At 44.5% G+C, this 16,540-nt stretch overlaps 2 protein-coding genes and 1 long non-coding RNA gene across 5 annotated transcripts in view; 2 read left to right on the top strand and 1 right to left on the bottom strand.

Annotated features, from left to right (window-relative positions):
* PDE7A (phosphodiesterase 7A) overlaps positions 1-7,066 on the top strand; it is a 114,243-nt gene extending 107,177 nt beyond the window's left edge. For both annotated transcript variants that reach the window (XM_059994707.1, XM_059994708.1), the window contains 3 exons: positions 390-486; positions 1,383-1,463; positions 5,272-7,066. In XM_059994707.1, the coding sequence (XP_059850690.1) occupies positions 390-486; positions 1,383-1,463; positions 5,272-5,480 (387 nt within the window). In that variant the 3' untranslated portion in view covers positions 5,481-7,066. The remainder of the gene's footprint in view (positions 1-389; positions 487-1,382; positions 1,464-5,271) is intronic.
* A 308-nt stretch (positions 7,067-7,374) lies between these two features.
* Positions 7,375-13,690, top strand: LOC132413041 (uncharacterized). The gene is made up of 3 exons (XR_009516584.1): positions 7,375-9,861; positions 11,827-11,993; positions 13,051-13,690. It is a non-coding gene; the product is annotated as an uncharacterized lncRNA (long non-coding RNA).
* A 195-nt stretch (positions 13,691-13,885) lies between these two features.
* MTFR1 (mitochondrial fission regulator 1) overlaps positions 13,886-16,540 on the bottom strand; it is a 67,187-nt gene continuing 64,532 nt past the window's right edge. Inside the window, exons 7-8 of one of the 2 annotated variants that reach the window (XM_059994710.1) lie at positions 16,287-16,455; positions 13,886-15,455 (exon numbers count right to left, since the gene is read on the bottom strand). In XM_059994710.1, coding sequence (XP_059850693.1) covers positions 15,387-15,455; positions 16,287-16,455 — 238 coding nt within the window. In that variant the 3' untranslated portion in view covers positions 13,886-15,386. The remainder of the gene's footprint in view (positions 15,456-16,286; positions 16,456-16,540) is intronic. The other variant, XM_059994711.1, reaches the window with a different exon arrangement.

Genomic DNA, 16,540 nt, shown 5'->3' with positions numbered 1-16,540 from the left:
AGAATAAAAGTGAAATATTCTCGTGTAGTCTTCTGAGTGGTTAAATCCTGAGGGAAAGCATTTCACTTTAATAAGTTCTCATATCTAAAAAATGAGAGAGAAGTGGCTGATTCCTTTGTAGCTTTCTGGTTAGTGCAGTCCTATGCCTGCCTCTCCGGAATTACCAAGCGTGTGTAATTTGCTTAGTAGGCTTTCAGTGTTTCTGCAAAAATGATTGTTACAACTAATAGTATCGTAAAATCAGTATAAAGGATAACAAATTTCCTGTTGCAACGTTTTCTTTTTCTTTTCTGAGGTGTTCTTTTCCCCACTATTAGCGTATATTAAGCTTAGTAAAATTGAAATTTTACCTTCTTCTTAAGACAACTTTCATATTTTGCTTTTGCTAGATGGCTTTGAAATGTGCAGATATTTGTAACCCATGTCGGACCTGGGAATTAAGCAAGCAGTGGAGTGAAAAAGTAACAGAGGAGTTCTTCCATCAAGGCAAGTTACAGTATTGAGTGATAGTCTAGTCAGTTCATTTTTTAGCATCATATGAATAAAATAACTCAGACAATTGCAGAGTCTAGCAGAAGGTGCCTGATAGTTTTAGTGACGATTCATAGTGGATGTACATATAACCAATAATGCACAAATTGAGCATCTGTTTTGAAAATCAGCAGTTCTCTTTTGAAATGATCCGATGTGTGTGTAGGCATTTATGAATTAGACGTGGAGCCGGCTAGAAGGTTTTCTGTACAGAAAGATTTTCCTGCCTTTGCTCCATCCTTGTCTTGTGTGGAGGGTGTGGCCATATGACCATGTAAGACATGTTTTGTGATTTAAAGCCAGGAACCAAGGATCTTCGTTCCATGCACCTTCCTTTCAGAAATCTGAGTTTTAAATTAAAATGCTGACAGAGTTACAGTCTTGGGATAACACCTAGTAAAAGTTTCCCACCGTCTCCACTTAAAATAGGATGTTGGCTTGGCAGCCTTTTCTATGTATGAATAACTTAAAGTTTAAAAAAGAGCTAATTTAGGGCTTCCCTGGTGGTGCAGTGGTTGAGAGTCCGCCTGCCGATGCAGGGGGACATGGGTTCGTGCCCCGGTCTGGGAAGATCCCACATGCCGCGGAGCGGCTGGGCCCGTGAGCCATGGCCGCTGAGCCTGTGCGTCCGGAGCCTGTGCTCCGCAACGGGAGAGGCCACAGCAGGGAGAGGCCCGCGTACCGCCAAAAAAAAATTTTAAAAAAGAGCTAATTTAGAAGGCATCCTCTCATGAGGATTGTGTTACATTATTCCTAAGGAATTTACAGGTAAGATGAAGACTTTCATTATATATTTAACCAATAGGTATATTCCGCATTAAGAATACTTTTTTTCTTTTTTCCATTTCTAGGAGACATAGAGAAAAAGTATCATCTGGGTGTGAGTCCACTTTGTGATCGTCAGACCGAATCTATTGCCAACATCCAGATTGGTAACTATGCATACTTAGATATAACTGGTTTTTAAAATGCCACTGATTTTAAGTTTGCCAAGAAGAGAGGTACATCTGAAATATCAGTATTAAAATTATGCTTATTTCTAATTTTTAAATAATTTAAGAAATTTTATTCTGGTTTTTCCCTTTTTTTTGGCTCTTATAAATTACTCTCATTTGATTTTAGTTCCTCAAAAGCAGAGCAGGTAGCAATAACTTTCTGTTCTGAACTGGAAAGAATGCATCATTTTCCCATGTGGGAGCCTCACTGGCGTCATTCTGGGACCGCTGGGCCTGACGGTCGTGGGAAGACCGGCTTCCACGACTGCCGGCTTTTCTCTCACCGCTGCCTGCTGGTTGAAGCTAACTCTTCAGCACCTCACACAGGCCCCTTGCAAGCTGGCCTCCAATTGTCTCTTCCGTCTTCTCCCCAACACCTTCCCCCTCGTTTACCTACAGCAACTCGGGACTCCCTGGGGCTCCCCAAATCCCTGGTGCTCCTTCACTCTGTGCCTCGCCAGGCCCCCCTTCTGCCTCATAGCCTCCTCTTCCTTGAGGGTCCACCTCAGATGTCACCCCCAGAAGCCACCTTTCACTCTTCTCCAGGCAGCCATCACCCCTCTTGAGGCGCTGGATGCCTGTCGTCACAGCTCCAGGTGCCGACCTGGCCTTTGGAGGGGTGTGTGTCCCCAAGGCCAGCGCTGCCCCTCAGGGCGGGCTCACTTGAGAACTGCTTGTTGAGTGGACTGTGACGGTAAGAGAAAGCACGATGAAGGGGCTGTGATTCAAGAACGTGCAGCTTTTCGTAGACGAGCCGAGGGAAGATGGGCCAGGTTTGGGGTGCGGTGGGTGGATTGCCAAGTGGGGGTCACTCAGAAGGATATGGAGGGACGGGCGTAATTTTGGTGGCCAATACTGAGCAGGACCTCTCAGGACTCGGTTGACAATAGTGAAGTGTGTCCAGAAACTTCGGAGAGAGAGAGTTTCTAGAAATTTGGAAGGTAGCACAATACTGTGGTTGCTAATACCCGGAAAAGCGGACTGTGCTGGAGGGTCAGAAATTCAGAAACAGAATTCTGACACTGTACAACAGTTGCAGAGGATGCTCAGGGGGAGGCCGTGGGTAGTAACGATCTGGCTGCAGAGGGAGCAGTAGAGATGTGGGAGAGTGAGGCCCAGGCCTGCGGGGACAGCGCGGGGACGCCGAGTCCCCCGGGAGCTGGGACTGGCCAGGAGCGCGGGAGAGGGAGGTGGGAGGGGAGGGGATGACGGGACAAGAAGCCTGTCTGCTCTGGCCTGGTCCTCAAGGGCATAACTTTCGGATGAGGAAGAACAGCTGAAATATGGGCAGAGGGGGCCGAGTCGAAGAGCAGGGGTTGGCTTGTGCACTCACTCCAGCTTACTTCGTGCCTCAGCACATTACTCCCGTGATTCATGAGAGAGGTTGCAAAGGAGGTTTAAAAAACTGCAATTTTTAAAAGGGACAAGAAGCTAGATCCCTTAAGCCGTTCTTGTCGTTTCTGACCTTGTCAGCGTTGGGCAGTTGTGGACCCGGTCCCCCGGGGGGCAGGGATAAGGTTGAAGGCGGTGACAGTTGACGTGGGCTGACCCCTCACGGCACCCTAGGACACAGGCACTGCTGGTGTTCTTTTCCACATAGTTTGCCCAGTTTATACAGAGAACAGGTGTTGGTCTTTCTGACATCAAATCCTAGGTAAAACGGGGCTTGCAGAGGTCCTCTTCCTAGGGTAGGTCAGGGGACGATTAGAATGAACTCTGTGCTCAGCAGCAGTTACTCGGAGCCAGCATGTGGTCAGCAGGTAGAAGCCGTGTTTAATCAACACGGTTTTCTTCTTTGGTAGGAACACCAGGTCCTGTCACATGCCAGGTGAGGGTGAGGCATTGACACAGCGCCCTGTGGTATCTGAGGAGAAGAGAGAGAGAGGCGCATGGGCTGGGACAGTTAAGGGGGTTCACGGGTGGATGAGCAGCTCACGAGTAGCGTCCTGCCACCTGGCTGTGTCTGCGGCCCGGCCCGTGCATTGTTATCAGGTACTTAAGACCTAAAAGAATCCTAGGTACCATAGAGCCAGAGTGAGAGCTGATTTGTTGGATGTGAGAAGCAGGATGCAGCTCTCAACCAGTTGCGACAGTGGGAGAATCAAAGAAGATGGATTGCGTGAAACCTGCGGTAATAAGGTTCTGCATTTGGGTGCAACACTCCGGCTGCTCACGACTTGACGGTGGCACCTGGAAAAGACAGGGCTCTGGCGGCTGGCTCAGCCTGACCCGGGGCTGAGGGGGTGGCTTGGCTGCCAGAAGCTCTGACTGCAGTGATGCCGTTTTCCCGTGTCCTCTCTCTCCTCACCAGACGTAACTCGTGGAGAGCACATCTTGTCTGTTTGTCCACTGCTTATCCGTGGCCACCCCAGAGCAGTGCCTGGCATCTAGAAGGTTCTCAGTTAACATGTGTGGAGGGGATGGAAGAGATGAAAGAAAGAAATGGAGGACTTCCCTGGAGCCCTGGTCCGGGAAGATCCCACATGTCGCGGAGTGGCTGGGCCCGTGAGCCACAACTTCTGAAGCCCGCGTATCATAACTACTGAAGCCCGTGCACCTAGAGCCCGTGCTCCACAACAAGGGAAGCCACTGCAATGAGAAGCCCGTGCACCGCAACGAAGAGTAGCCCCCGCTCACCTCAACTAGAGAAAGCCCGCACGCAGCAACGAAGACCCAACGCAGCCAAAAATAAATAAATTTTTAAAAAAAGAGATGGAAGAAAGCCTTATTTCCAATATCGTTACTACTTCAGATACCATAATCTGTACACTTGAAAAAATTCAATCATCAGACCGTATATGACTTTTCTAATTAAAAGTAGTGGGTGCTTTATTTCCAGTGAGATTTTTTTTTGTTAGCTAAATGGAACCTGTGTTGTCTGTGGTCCATGTGGTCTTTTGCTGAAAAGAAAAGGTGTTAGAGATGAAGAAAATTTTAAAACTGTTAAACAGTGATAGAATTAGAATGTACATTTTCCTGTCGTTGATCAAAAGTTTAGGAAGACAATGTTATTTGCTTCTCCTAATAGATGTGATCTGATTGTTAAGGTGAGGCTTCTTTCACCCTGTGTAAGACACTATGTAGTTTTAAGTCAGCTGTAATGTGAGCTCGAGTGCTGTGTAACCCAGAGATGCAGACAGGCCCGAGACCACTCCTTCTCCTTTTCTGACTGAATTAAGGGAGATCGATTGTAGGAAGTGTCTGTAAAGTAGGCCCCCTGGTACACTTTCAATGTTCACTTTCCTAATTGTCTAAACTAATCTCCTCTGTTCGTTTTAGACTCACACTTTGTGGCATGCATTTTGGCTTTATAAATCCTGAGATTCATAGCGGGCCCACTGTGCTCATGACCAGGTGTGACGATTACCAGCCCGGACGGTAGGGCAGCCGCGCCTCAGTCCGGCCTCGTCACCCACAGCCCCGGGGGGACCCCCTTAGCCTTGGGCACACTGTGCCCTGCTCCTCAGGGTTGAGAGGGCCGCCGCAGGTTTGCTGAAATAGAAGGATATGGTTGGTGCAGCTGAGAGGAGTCGTCAGAAGAGATGGGCTGTGTTTGTCAGTTCACCTTTACTTCAGGTTTCAGTAAGTTGCCTAAATAGATTCTTCAGAGAAGATATGTAAATCTGCACACACATCTTTTGAAAAATAAGAGGTAATATTGGAATAGGACTTAAGAGAGTAAACACTACCTCGACGTTGTAAAGTTTCAGAACATCCACTAATACCTTTTCTCTTGCTGTCTCAGGTTTTATGACGTATCTCGTGGAGCCTCTGTTCACAGAATGGGCCCGGTTCTCCAACACCAGGCTGTCCCAGACAATGCTCGGACACGTGGGGCTGAACAAAGCCAGCTGGAAGGGACTGCAGCGAGAACAGTCCAGCAGCGAGGACGCTGACGCTGCATTTGAGGAGCTGAACTCACAGTTATTACCTCAGGAGAACCGGTTATCCTAAACCGTCCCCCAAGTCAGTGGGCAGACTGCCTCTGGAGCTCGTTAGAAATGTGAATGGGGTCTTGAGGTGAGAGAACTTTACTCTCGGCTGCTGAGGGAAGTGAATGACGCCAGCATTATTTATTTCCAAGATTTCCTCTGTTGGATCATTTGAACCCACTTTTTAATTACAAGACCCGAACACAGCAATATGCATTTGGCTTTCGTGTGAAACCTTGAATATGCAAAGCCCAGTGGGAGCGAACCGAAGGGAATAACAAAGTTTTGCAGGAAGTTTTGCGGTGGCCCTCGTGCTTCTCGAAGCATCATGAAACTTGAACCGAAGCCTTCAGCAGAAATCTTTGGAATTTAACCCGTCTGATGCAACAGTGTGTATCTGTACCTTCCACTAAGTTCTCTCGGAGAAAATGGAAATGTGAAGTGCCCAGCCTCTGCGCCTCTGGCCAGACTCAATGTTTACAGACCAACTCTGAAATATTGGTTCTCAATCCGCCTTGGAGCACGATTGTGAAGGAACCACTAAGAATTTTAAAGATCAAACCTAAACTGCAGCCCTTTCCCCCGGTTTGCCTTTCTTCTCCTTTGGATGCCACCAAAGCCTCCCATTCGCTATCCTTTTACTTTGTGCACTGGAAACTGAGCATTTATCCTAGAGTGCCGCCGAGCTTTCACTCCAGTGCTGTTGGGCAATGCAATTTTTTTTAACTCTTAGTTTTTAATTTGGGGCGGGAGGGGCAGAACCCCAGTGTCCTAGCTGTATTATGATTCCGCAGTGAAGACATTGCATGTTGTTTTCACTAATGTACACTTGACCTGCACATGGAAGAAAAGGGTGGAATGTTTTAAAACACCATAATCAGCTCAGGGTATTGCCAATCTGAAATAAAGTGGGATGGGCAAGTGTGTCCTTCAGAGCAAGGGTACTAAAGTCCCTCTCGCTGCAGGGAGTGAGAGGTATGTTGTGTGTGTGCGGATGTGTGTGTGGGGCACGCTCGTGCATGTGTGACTGTGCATGTGTTCTATTTATCCACGTGGGAAGGATTGGGAACGTCAGCTTTTATTTATTATTTTAGAATGTGACATAATGGGCAGCCACATGTGGGGAGGGGAAGGGAGGTCAGCCGTAACAGATCGCTCCAGATGCCTTAAACTATGCACAAAGCTAAGTGACCAAACTTCTTGTTTTGATTTGAAAAAAGTGCATTGTTTTCTTGTCCCTCCCCCTTTGATGAAACGTTACCCTTTGATGGGCCTTTTGATGTGAACAGATGTTTTCTAGGACAAAATCTAAGGACTAATTTTAAACTTACAACATTCCACTTTTGTAATTTGTTTTAAAATGTTTTATGTGTAGTAAGCACAACTGTAATCTAGTTTTAAGAGAAACCGGTGCTTTCTTTTAGTTCAATTGTATTTCCCTTGTTACTGTAAAGGACTGTTTATTAATTATGTTTACAAGTTTGTTGCAACAGTCATTCTCTTGGGAGAAAGCTTGAGTGTAAAGCCATTTGTAAAAGGCTTTGCCATACTCATTTTAATACGTGCCTGTTGCTGTTAACTTTTGACGAATAAAAACCTATCTTTTCACATTTTCATCTTTGATATTTACCTGTAAGTCAGTCCGTTGGAAACCACGACACTAAATTACTAGGGAAGCAAAGAATTCGCTTGTCGGCTCCGGCATTCGCTCGCCACACATTTGTTCAGGCAGAGCTGGGCGCAGGCGGAGTCCTGCGGGCTCGTGTGCTGCCTGCACCTCACGGGTGAGCAAGCTGAGGCCGGGACGTAGTGGACAGAGTCCTGACAGCCGGGAGAAGTCGGCTCTGAGCCCAGCCTCTTGACTCCACAGCCCTTTGTTCCCACGGCGGGAACCTCAGGCCTTGCAGGTACTAAAATACTACTCGTATTGGCCTTTTAAAAGTCAAGTAATAAAATGGCCACTTAATACTACTTTCGGTATCAGCGTAAGAAAGGTACCACTGGGCCTCTCCTGGATCCTCTCGAGTCCATTTCATTAGAAGGGATACGTGTAAACTTTGAACTCAAACATAGTCATTATTTGCATAGAAGAGTGATGTCGGATAGAAATACAGTGTGAGCTGAGTCAGTGATTGTCAATTTCCGAGGAGTCACGTTTAAAAAAAAGGATAAAGAAACAGCTGGAATTTTAATAATATTTATTCCAACATATCCACAGTATTTTATCATTTCAATATGTAGTCATTATAAAAAACTATTGAGATGTTTTACATTCTCTTTTCTGTTACAGAGTCTTTGAAATCTGGCGTGTATTTTATGCTTACAGCACGTCTCGGTTCGGACCAGCCATGTTTCAGGTGCCCGGTCTCCACATGTGGCTCGTGGCCACCACACTGGACAGCTGGGTGCAGAAGTCCGAGGGCTATGTGGGGAAGGTCAGTTGGCCACTTATACGAGGAGTATCATCTTGGCACATCTGACGCATCCAGTGTCTGATAAGGAAACTTGCCAGCTCACACACCTAGCATGTCAGCACATGGAAAGTAGAACTGTATCTCATAGCAAACTCACATTAACCAATTTCACAGAAACTGATGGTTTTTTAAAGCGTTAATAGTTCAATTTACAGTGAGAAATATAACTATCAGTCGTTCTCTCCCTTTAGGCAGACGTTCTCGGGAAGCCAAACGACGATCAGCCGGTTGCTTGAGCATGGATTCTGAGCAAGGGAAGCAAGTCACCTCACGCATCCTGCAGGGACGTACCTGCTGCTACTCGTTTGTGGACCACGGCTCCCCTGAACGAGGCTACAGATTCTCCGCCAGGAGCTGCTTCTCCACGCCTGCGTGATTGGCACATCCAGCAGACAGACCTTCAGCCTTGCATCAGTTGAGCCTGCCTGGGCTCCATCTGCCAGTGTATGATTGCTTTCTTCTTCTCTGACCTGTTACATGTTTCTCACTGTTGGATATTCAGAGGATTGTCTTCTTATTGCCATTCTTCAGGGGGAGACACCTGAGCGTTGCTCCCATCTCCTGCCTACACATAAAATAAACCCACTGCAAAGGTATGTTTTGTTACATATATGTGGTATTACCGGCTATAGCCCTGCTTCTTCAACAGGACCTATATTCTTTGAACATCGGTTTTCTAGAAAAATCTGAGGAAACAGTACAGTAATTTAGAAGGTCACAGTTTAAATGAGTAATTCAATATTATAGAAGAGAATGCAAAATTCACAAATTTTTAAGATAAAACAGGAGACTTCAAAGAACTGTTGAGCGTTGCAGCAGCCCTTTGGGGCTCTGGGCCGGCCCTTAGCAGCTCCTCTGCTCTAGGCTGAAGGTCCTCGGAGAGAAAATTGTGGTAAGCCTTAGCTTAACAAAAACAATCTGGTTCCTGGTCAGTATCTGCACTCAGTAAGTGTGATGGTTTATAATGATCCTCTTTACATAAAAGAAGTGAGTATTTTATGTCCTTTGTCCAACCTGGGCAATGTGTTTGTACCTTAGGTACAGGTTAGAGGTGCAAATAATTCTTTGAAGATTCCTGTAACAGCCTTTCTTTCCAAAAATCTTTCTTGACTCTTAAAGCTTTCGATTTTCTTAAAACTTTAAAATTTTCACATTGGAGGTTTACAGTGTTTTCATGTGTACTTTTTTTTTTTTTTTTTTTTTTTTGCGGTACGTGGGCCTCTCACTGTTGTGGCCTCTCCCGTTGCGGATCACAGGATCCGGAGGACGCGCAGGCTCAGAGGCCATGGCTCACGGGCCCAGCCGCTCCACGGCATGTGGGATCTTCCCGGACCCGGGCACGAACCCGTGTCCCCTGCATCGGCAGGCGGACTCTCAACCACTGTGCCACCAGGGAAGCCCCATGTGTACTTTTTTTAATGTATAAATATTTTGTTTAAATCTCCTCCCAATCAGTATCTCCCGCTTGGGACAATGACCGACAGCTAATCTGCATTCAGGAATGTTTTTAAATAAATGTGACATTAATCACCATACTAGCAGCATGTATCTGAAACACAGAGTAATCCAGATATGTGCAAGACTTAGCCTGAGCCATTCCTTGTTTGCTGAGGATTTGCAGACAACCTGTGTCCTCTGGAAGGCCCCCAGTTGTCCACTGTCTCCAGGGGAAGTGACCGCTACTTGCGGGGGACTGCCAGGAGTGCACAGCCATCTCCTCCACCTTTTTTTCTCTTGTGCTTAGCATAGGGCTAGCGTGAACTGTGCCGTCAGTAAATGTTGAAAAAATTAACTTGGAATTGTTTCCTTTTTAGCTATCAGTCTACCATGATGAGCAATTATGTGGAAACTAGTCTGTCGATGGTAAAGTCACGTGGTCACAGTATCCGAGTTCCTGTTGTGTGCAGAACTGCACTGGATGTAATAAAGGTATTAAAACTAAATACCGAGACGGGGTCTCTGTTCTCAAAATGTTTGGGTGACAAGATGATGTGTGGAAAGCATCTGTTATGTAACATGGGAGGTTTCTGTATTGCACAAAATGAGTGTAAAGTGTTGGGGTATTGTCGAGAATGAATGATTTTGTTGGGTTAATGATGAAAATGACACCATTTCCAGTCATTATTGAATCTTACTAACATCCGTGACTGGTAAAATCATTTAGCTTTCAAGTTTGATTCTAAAATATAAGTCTTAGATGTTCACTGTGATACTTCTCGTAAAATACTAATAACTTTTATCAATCACAGTAACATTTTTTTTTTACTTTTACAGCTATGCTAAGTCATCCTGAACCTATCCTGAAGTCTGGTAGAATGGTCAGGGAAAGAGAAACACCCCCATTTTTAGTATTAGATTCTTTTTAGCTGTATTTTAAAACTGAAGCACAGTGACCTATTGGTTTATTGCAGCTTTCCACTGGTCCCATCAATAGTCTTGTTAAGAAAGTTCATCTTATATTACATTTATGTTTAAGCTATGCATTGTTTGAGATTTTTGAGCATAAATTTGAAGTGTTTCTTTACTGTTGAGCCGCATCCTATAAAGAATCGGGAGGCTGCATGGTATCCCAAGGTGCTTTGTCTTTTTTTTTTTTTTTTTTTTTTTTTTTGCGGTACGTGGGCCTCTAACTGTTGTGGCCTCTCCCATTGCGGAGCACAGGCTCCGGACGCGCAGGCTCAGCGGCCATGGCTCACGGGCCCAGCCCCTCCGTGGCATGTGGGATCTTCCTGGACCAGGGCACGAACCCGTGTCCCCTGCATCGGCAGGCAGACTCTCAACCACTGTGCCACCAGGGAAGCCCGGTGCTTTACCTTTTGAAGAAAGTATCATAAAGGGATGTGTTTAAAGTTCCTAGTTGAACATTTGCAGGAAAGTTTCTGAATTTCCATCTAAGAATCCTCACAAGATAGGGGTTAACTTTTCCATTGTAGGGAACAGAGTCTCACTCAGATCACTGCAGGGTAACTGGAGCTTTATCTTGAGGATTCATGTTCACGATAATGAGACAAACCCCATGAAGGCTGCAGAAGCAGAACCTGGGGGTCTGAGCACTCTGAGATGTAGCTTCTTGCTGCGTCTGCTTCTTCCCACACTTCTCCTCTTCCTTTCTCTTCTCTACCTTGGAGTGTCTGCTTAGAAAGGCAGTAAAGTTTTTAAAGTGTTGTCTTTATGGCTAGATCGACTGTGTTAAGGTCTTTGGTCATGTATTAGCGCGTCACCTCATCTTCTGCGTGGCTCCCTAACCTATAACATGTCTGCCTCGTGAAGGTAAAATAACGTCCTGACACACGGTTCAGTCCCAGTGTCCTTGTTCGTGTCCTCGTCATCTGTTTTGTATAAACTGCTCGTGGGTATCGTGGGTACACGTGTACCTCATGGCATGCTTATTTGAGCTCCAGGTACCAACTGTGCCCCTCGCTCAAGGTTTCCTATTCAGATTCCCAAGGGAGGACTTGGACCAGCTCGTCAGGGCTGCGTCCTGAGTCACACGTGTCTCTGCATTGGCTGGTGCTCCCCTTGCAGAAGGCAGTCTGCTCCGGAGCTGCGTCAGAGAGATCATCGTGCAGAGTGTCACGTGCTCTCCACCATCACCGATCACACCTGCTTCTCACCCTTTTTCATCCTCTGATAGCAAGCATGACTGGCCAGTGAAGAGGGACGGCTCCTAGGCCATGTGAACAGAAAGCTGTTCACAACTCTGGTAAAAATCCTGTTGTGAAGAGTGTCTTTCTCCCCAAATTACGGCTTTTCCAGCTGGGAAGACAGTGGTTAGGAGGGACAGGACTGCCCTGTAGCGGCCACAGCAGTTTGGGATGGAATGGGAGGTGCTATTTGGATCATCTTCTTTAGCTTCCTGGTAATGTCTAAATTACACTCGTGTTATTCTCTCAGCTTAGAGAAGGAGCTCTCTGACCTTTAGAAGAGGCTGGAGAATCTTCCAGGGGAGAGAAGTTTGAGAAGCTCCAGCTAGAGGAACATTAAGTTTTCCAGCCCCTACCAAGTGGACTAACGACAACAGCTTTCGGGGAAACATCCAAGATTTCTGGATCCTTCCATGGGTATGCTATTTTTATTATTTTATTTTATTGTCCTATCTGTTCTCAAGTGATCACACTAGTACGAACCAAGAACTAGCCTGCTTACAAGGTTTACAAGGAAAAAGTAATAAGAATTTTAAGAAAAAGGGTCAGTGGGGTAGCTCAGAAGAATGCTGAGTCTAGGATGAGAAGGGGGAAGAGGACTCGGGAATGGCTAAAGGCTCATGGGAAAGACTGTGACAGTAACAGGCAGAACAGTGATACTGTTGTAAAACCGAGTGCCTCCTTCTGCCTGGCAATCCCAGAGCGGGTGCTACTGGGCTAACGCCTGAAAGTTTAAACTTGTATCTGCCAGATCTAACCTACACAGAAAACTTGTGTTTTTTGGAGAAGTTACCAGAGGATGGTTTGTTTCCAGTAGTTGTTACCTCATGTTTTCTTCCTTCACCACTGAGGCACAGACTCATAGGAACTCTTAATACAGCAAGAGGACAGCGGACTTCCCTGGCGGTCCAGTGGTTAAGACTCTGGGCTTCCAATGCAAGGGTGGTTGTTTCGATCCCTGGTCGGGGAACTAAGATCCCACATGCCATGCAATGTGGTCAAAAAATTTAAAAAAAGAAAAAATGAGGACAGTATTCTTCTGCAGAAGGGCCTACGACTGGGAGGACAACCAGAACTGAAGACTAAGACCTACTGCTCCACCCAGGCCTGTGCACAGAATGACACCTTTTCCAGGTGCCAAGAACACTGGAGAAATCCGTCTACTGGGCACTACAGTGACCTTGTGTAAAATAATGTAGTAACTTACTTAGCAAGCTGCCATGTACAGAACGTGTTCAGAATCATTATTTAATCCTAGTTTTCTGGACTGAGCATTAGTCTCATTTTAAAAAGAGGTGTGACTTGGCCAGGATCACATACGTGGGTCGTGTTTTAGCTCCAAGTCCAGCGCTCTTTGCCACACTCATTACGTACACAGCTGACCCTTGAACAACACAGGTTTGAACTGCATGGGTCCACTTACATGTGGACGTGTTTCAATAAATAATATAGTACCTGTATTTTCATTTTACAGATCTTTAAGGTACATATGGGGAGAAGTGAGTGTTTGACCAGAGATCACAGGACATGGAATCAAAGAAACTAAGGGTTGAGTCCTGACCCTCTCCACACTGTTTCAGCTTCCTGCCCACCCCTGGGTGAGTCATTTACCAATTCATTTGTTGTTGAGGCAGAGATGGCAACGTGTGGATTTTCGACTGGGGATGAGAGGGAGTCGGTGCCCCTAACACCCACGTTTTCTTTTTTTTTAAACTTTGATATGGACCAGTTTTAGTCTTTTAATTGCATTTGTTACAATATTGCTTCTGTTTTATGTTTTGCTTTTTAGCCAGGAGGGATACGTGGGATTTTAGCTCCCTGACCAGGGATGGAACCCACACCCCTTGCATTGGAAGGCTAAGTCCCGCCCCCCACATTCTCAAGGGTCCATTCTCTAAGAGTGAGGCCCTAGACTAGTCAGAATCACAGAAGAGAAAACATTACACCAGTTATTTAACTTTTTGAGCCTCAGCTGTAAAATGTAGTGTTGAACTATTTTTAAGATCTTTCACCCAACTATCGTGTTGGGTGGGAGAACCAGAAACTGAATGAGGTGGGTGTAGGGGAAGATGAGGAAAGAGCTTTCACCAGTCCCAGAGGTGGATTATAGGCTTGAGAACCCTGAGGAAACTCATCCCAAGTGACTGCCTTTCTCTTCTTAATGATGGAGTTCCTTTAAGAGAAAGATGAATGAGAGGTGATATATTCTAGGCAATATATTTCCCCTTGAAAAATGCAGAAAGCAAATAATTCTAAAGAAGCTGCATGTATAATATAAAAGAATCGTGCCTATTGTGGAAAAAAAAATGAAAGCATTTGTATAGGCATTATGGCCCAAGGAAAGTAAAAGTTTATTTCAAAACAGTAACTTCCTTGTAATTGGAGCACTGCCCAAAATTCAACAGTGATACAAATAGAATACATACTTTGACCTCCTAAGAAATTTATATCAGGCGAATTTTCTGAATTCCTTTTAAAGGCAGAATTTTTAAACCGTAGGAAACAATCAGAAACAATGTATCAACATGTGTAAAATAAGCCACAGTTCAAAGTTCAGCTGAATAACCAAACCATGAAAATCACCTCCAACTAATATTTGCTGTTATTTAGAACACTGCACGTATTTTCAATAACTTAAAAGGGTCTTCACATCTCCTAATCCCCCCAGGAAGGACAACTTTCTTTTCACTAGATTTAAATAATAGATCCAAATATTTACTCATAGTAGGAGGTTCTGACATTAAACTATGTGTGTTTAACAGAAATATAGAAAATCATGAAGATACATGCATTTAAAAATGATCACTTGTAGCAATTCCTTAGAAGTCGTAGAGGAGAAAGGCAGCTGTCTACTTCCTAACAGCACCTAAGGTTTATGCTACATAATATAATTCAGCAGAACACCGTTCTGACCAATGATAAGCAGCTTACAGAAAATTCTTTCTCCTATTCAATATTTCATTATAAAGCTACTATTTGGACCAATATTAAAAATGTTTAACTCCACTATGCTGACATTTCCAGAAGTATTAGCAGCAAGTTATCTTCATGCCATTTATTAAACTGAAAGAAAAAGATGGTATATTCTAGTTTTTACTTTAAAAGAGATTTAATTCAATCATTTGATTCCTCACTATCTGAAAACTACATTTCCTTCCTCAGCACTGGATGGCACTACAGTGAAAACGGTTTCCATGATCCTTGACTTCCCTCTTTAAAGGAAAGCATTATGTAATTTCAGCAGCAAACATTATCTGGTTCCTACTCAAACTCCATCTCCAATCCAAGAAAACGTGAGAGAGAATCTAACATAAAAAGTTCTGTTCAAGGTAAGAAATTCCAATCTCAGAACCATTTCATTCCAACAACCTGGTTATTCCACCTGCTCCATCACTGAAAACAACTGGCACTGTCAGCACCCTCGCCACCCCCTTGCTAAACCTTACGTCCTGAATACATGCACATAAAACATTTGTACAGATAAATTAGTGTTAAGAATTAAAAACTCACATCTACAAAGGTCCTTTCTTTATTCTGAAATCTATATAATTGTTTTCCAGACTGGAAATCTAAACATCTTGGCTACACATTAAAAACACGTCAGAATATAAATATGTTATGGAAAACTTCAGAACGGACCTTCTCTTAAAAGCGAACAAACTTAGAGTGCTTTTGTTACAGCTTAATCCTCTGAGACTTAAAAGGAGACACTAAATTCAGGTATTTACCAAATGGTGTATTAGGGCTGTTCGGCTAATAGAAATCAACACTAACAGCTGAACTAGTAGGACAGTCTTTCTCAGCTCAGTATTAGGAAGTTGAAACATTTTCAATTAAAGCCTTCATTTTTCCTGTAGACTTCAACATGTGTGGCCCAAACTAGAAAAGAAACAAAAAAGACACTGGTTCATGTAACAGTAATGATATGCCCCGCTCCCAATCATGGATCAAAGGTATGTTCTTCATGAAAAACCAAACAGCTACGTAATATTAAAACCTTTATGAATTGACAAGTTGTTATAAACATGACATATCAAGAGTGAAAGGCAAAGAGACAACAAAATTACGCCCTAGAAAACTATAATTACCTTAGCAAGAGCCTAGCTTAGTCCAATTTTACTTCTCCGAATAAACGAAGGAAGGTACAGAGTTTCCTTTTCAATGTCTGAAGACTTTCAGAGATGCTAGAATTTCTAAGATATCTACATCTCTGGAATAAACACATATGCCCCATGACAGTACCCAGAATAAAGGTAATGTATAAATTAATATATTCGAGAGCTTCCATGAATCTGCTCAGTCCCCACCTTCGGCATGCCCACAGCCTGCAAGCCCCTGGTCAAATGTCTCTCCCTCTTCAGGAGACTTCCTCACAGGTGCCCTAAGAGAAAATGATCTTTCCTTGCTATATCAGCATTTTTATTGTCCTCAGATATAAATTTTATTGTAATGAATTTCACTTCATTATACTTAAATAAAACAGCATGAAAAATTTAACACAGGAGACACTAAGCAATGAAACCAGGGGTTAACTTTTGCTTCCTTCTCTGTGCTCTTCTATAATAGGTAATCTAGCTGTAGGTAGGGACTAAATCCTGTAGCATACGTCCTTTTGAATCTTGCAGGCGCACACAGCTGAATGTGTTGCAGCGTGCAGCAGCGAAGTGAACTACCAGGCTGTACTTGGAGAGAACTCTGCCCAGTACTCACCAACACTCTTTCGGAGGTGCCCTCTGATTCAGACTTTGGAATTCCTTTTTCAACTTCACCTTGGCTATCACATCGATACCGGTAAGCAAACTTCTTTCTCAGAGCCTCTGCTATGAGGGCAGCAGGGTCAGCAGCATCCACCGGTTTGGGCTTCGTGTCTTGTGCTGACCTGAGAGAAATGAACGTGAACCGAGGGGGCGCTGATTCCTCCGGGAAGCACACGGGGAGCCTGGCGGCACTTCCCTGGCATCAAT

Source organism: Delphinus delphis, chromosome 17 (genome assembly GCF_949987515.2).
Source record: "Delphinus delphis chromosome 17, mDelDel1.2, whole genome shotgun sequence".
NCBI lineage: Eukaryota > Metazoa > Chordata > Mammalia > Artiodactyla > Delphinidae > Delphinus > Delphinus delphis.
The sequence above is the reverse complement of the archived record's forward strand: the minus strand, read 5'-3'. Positions and strand labels throughout refer to the sequence as shown.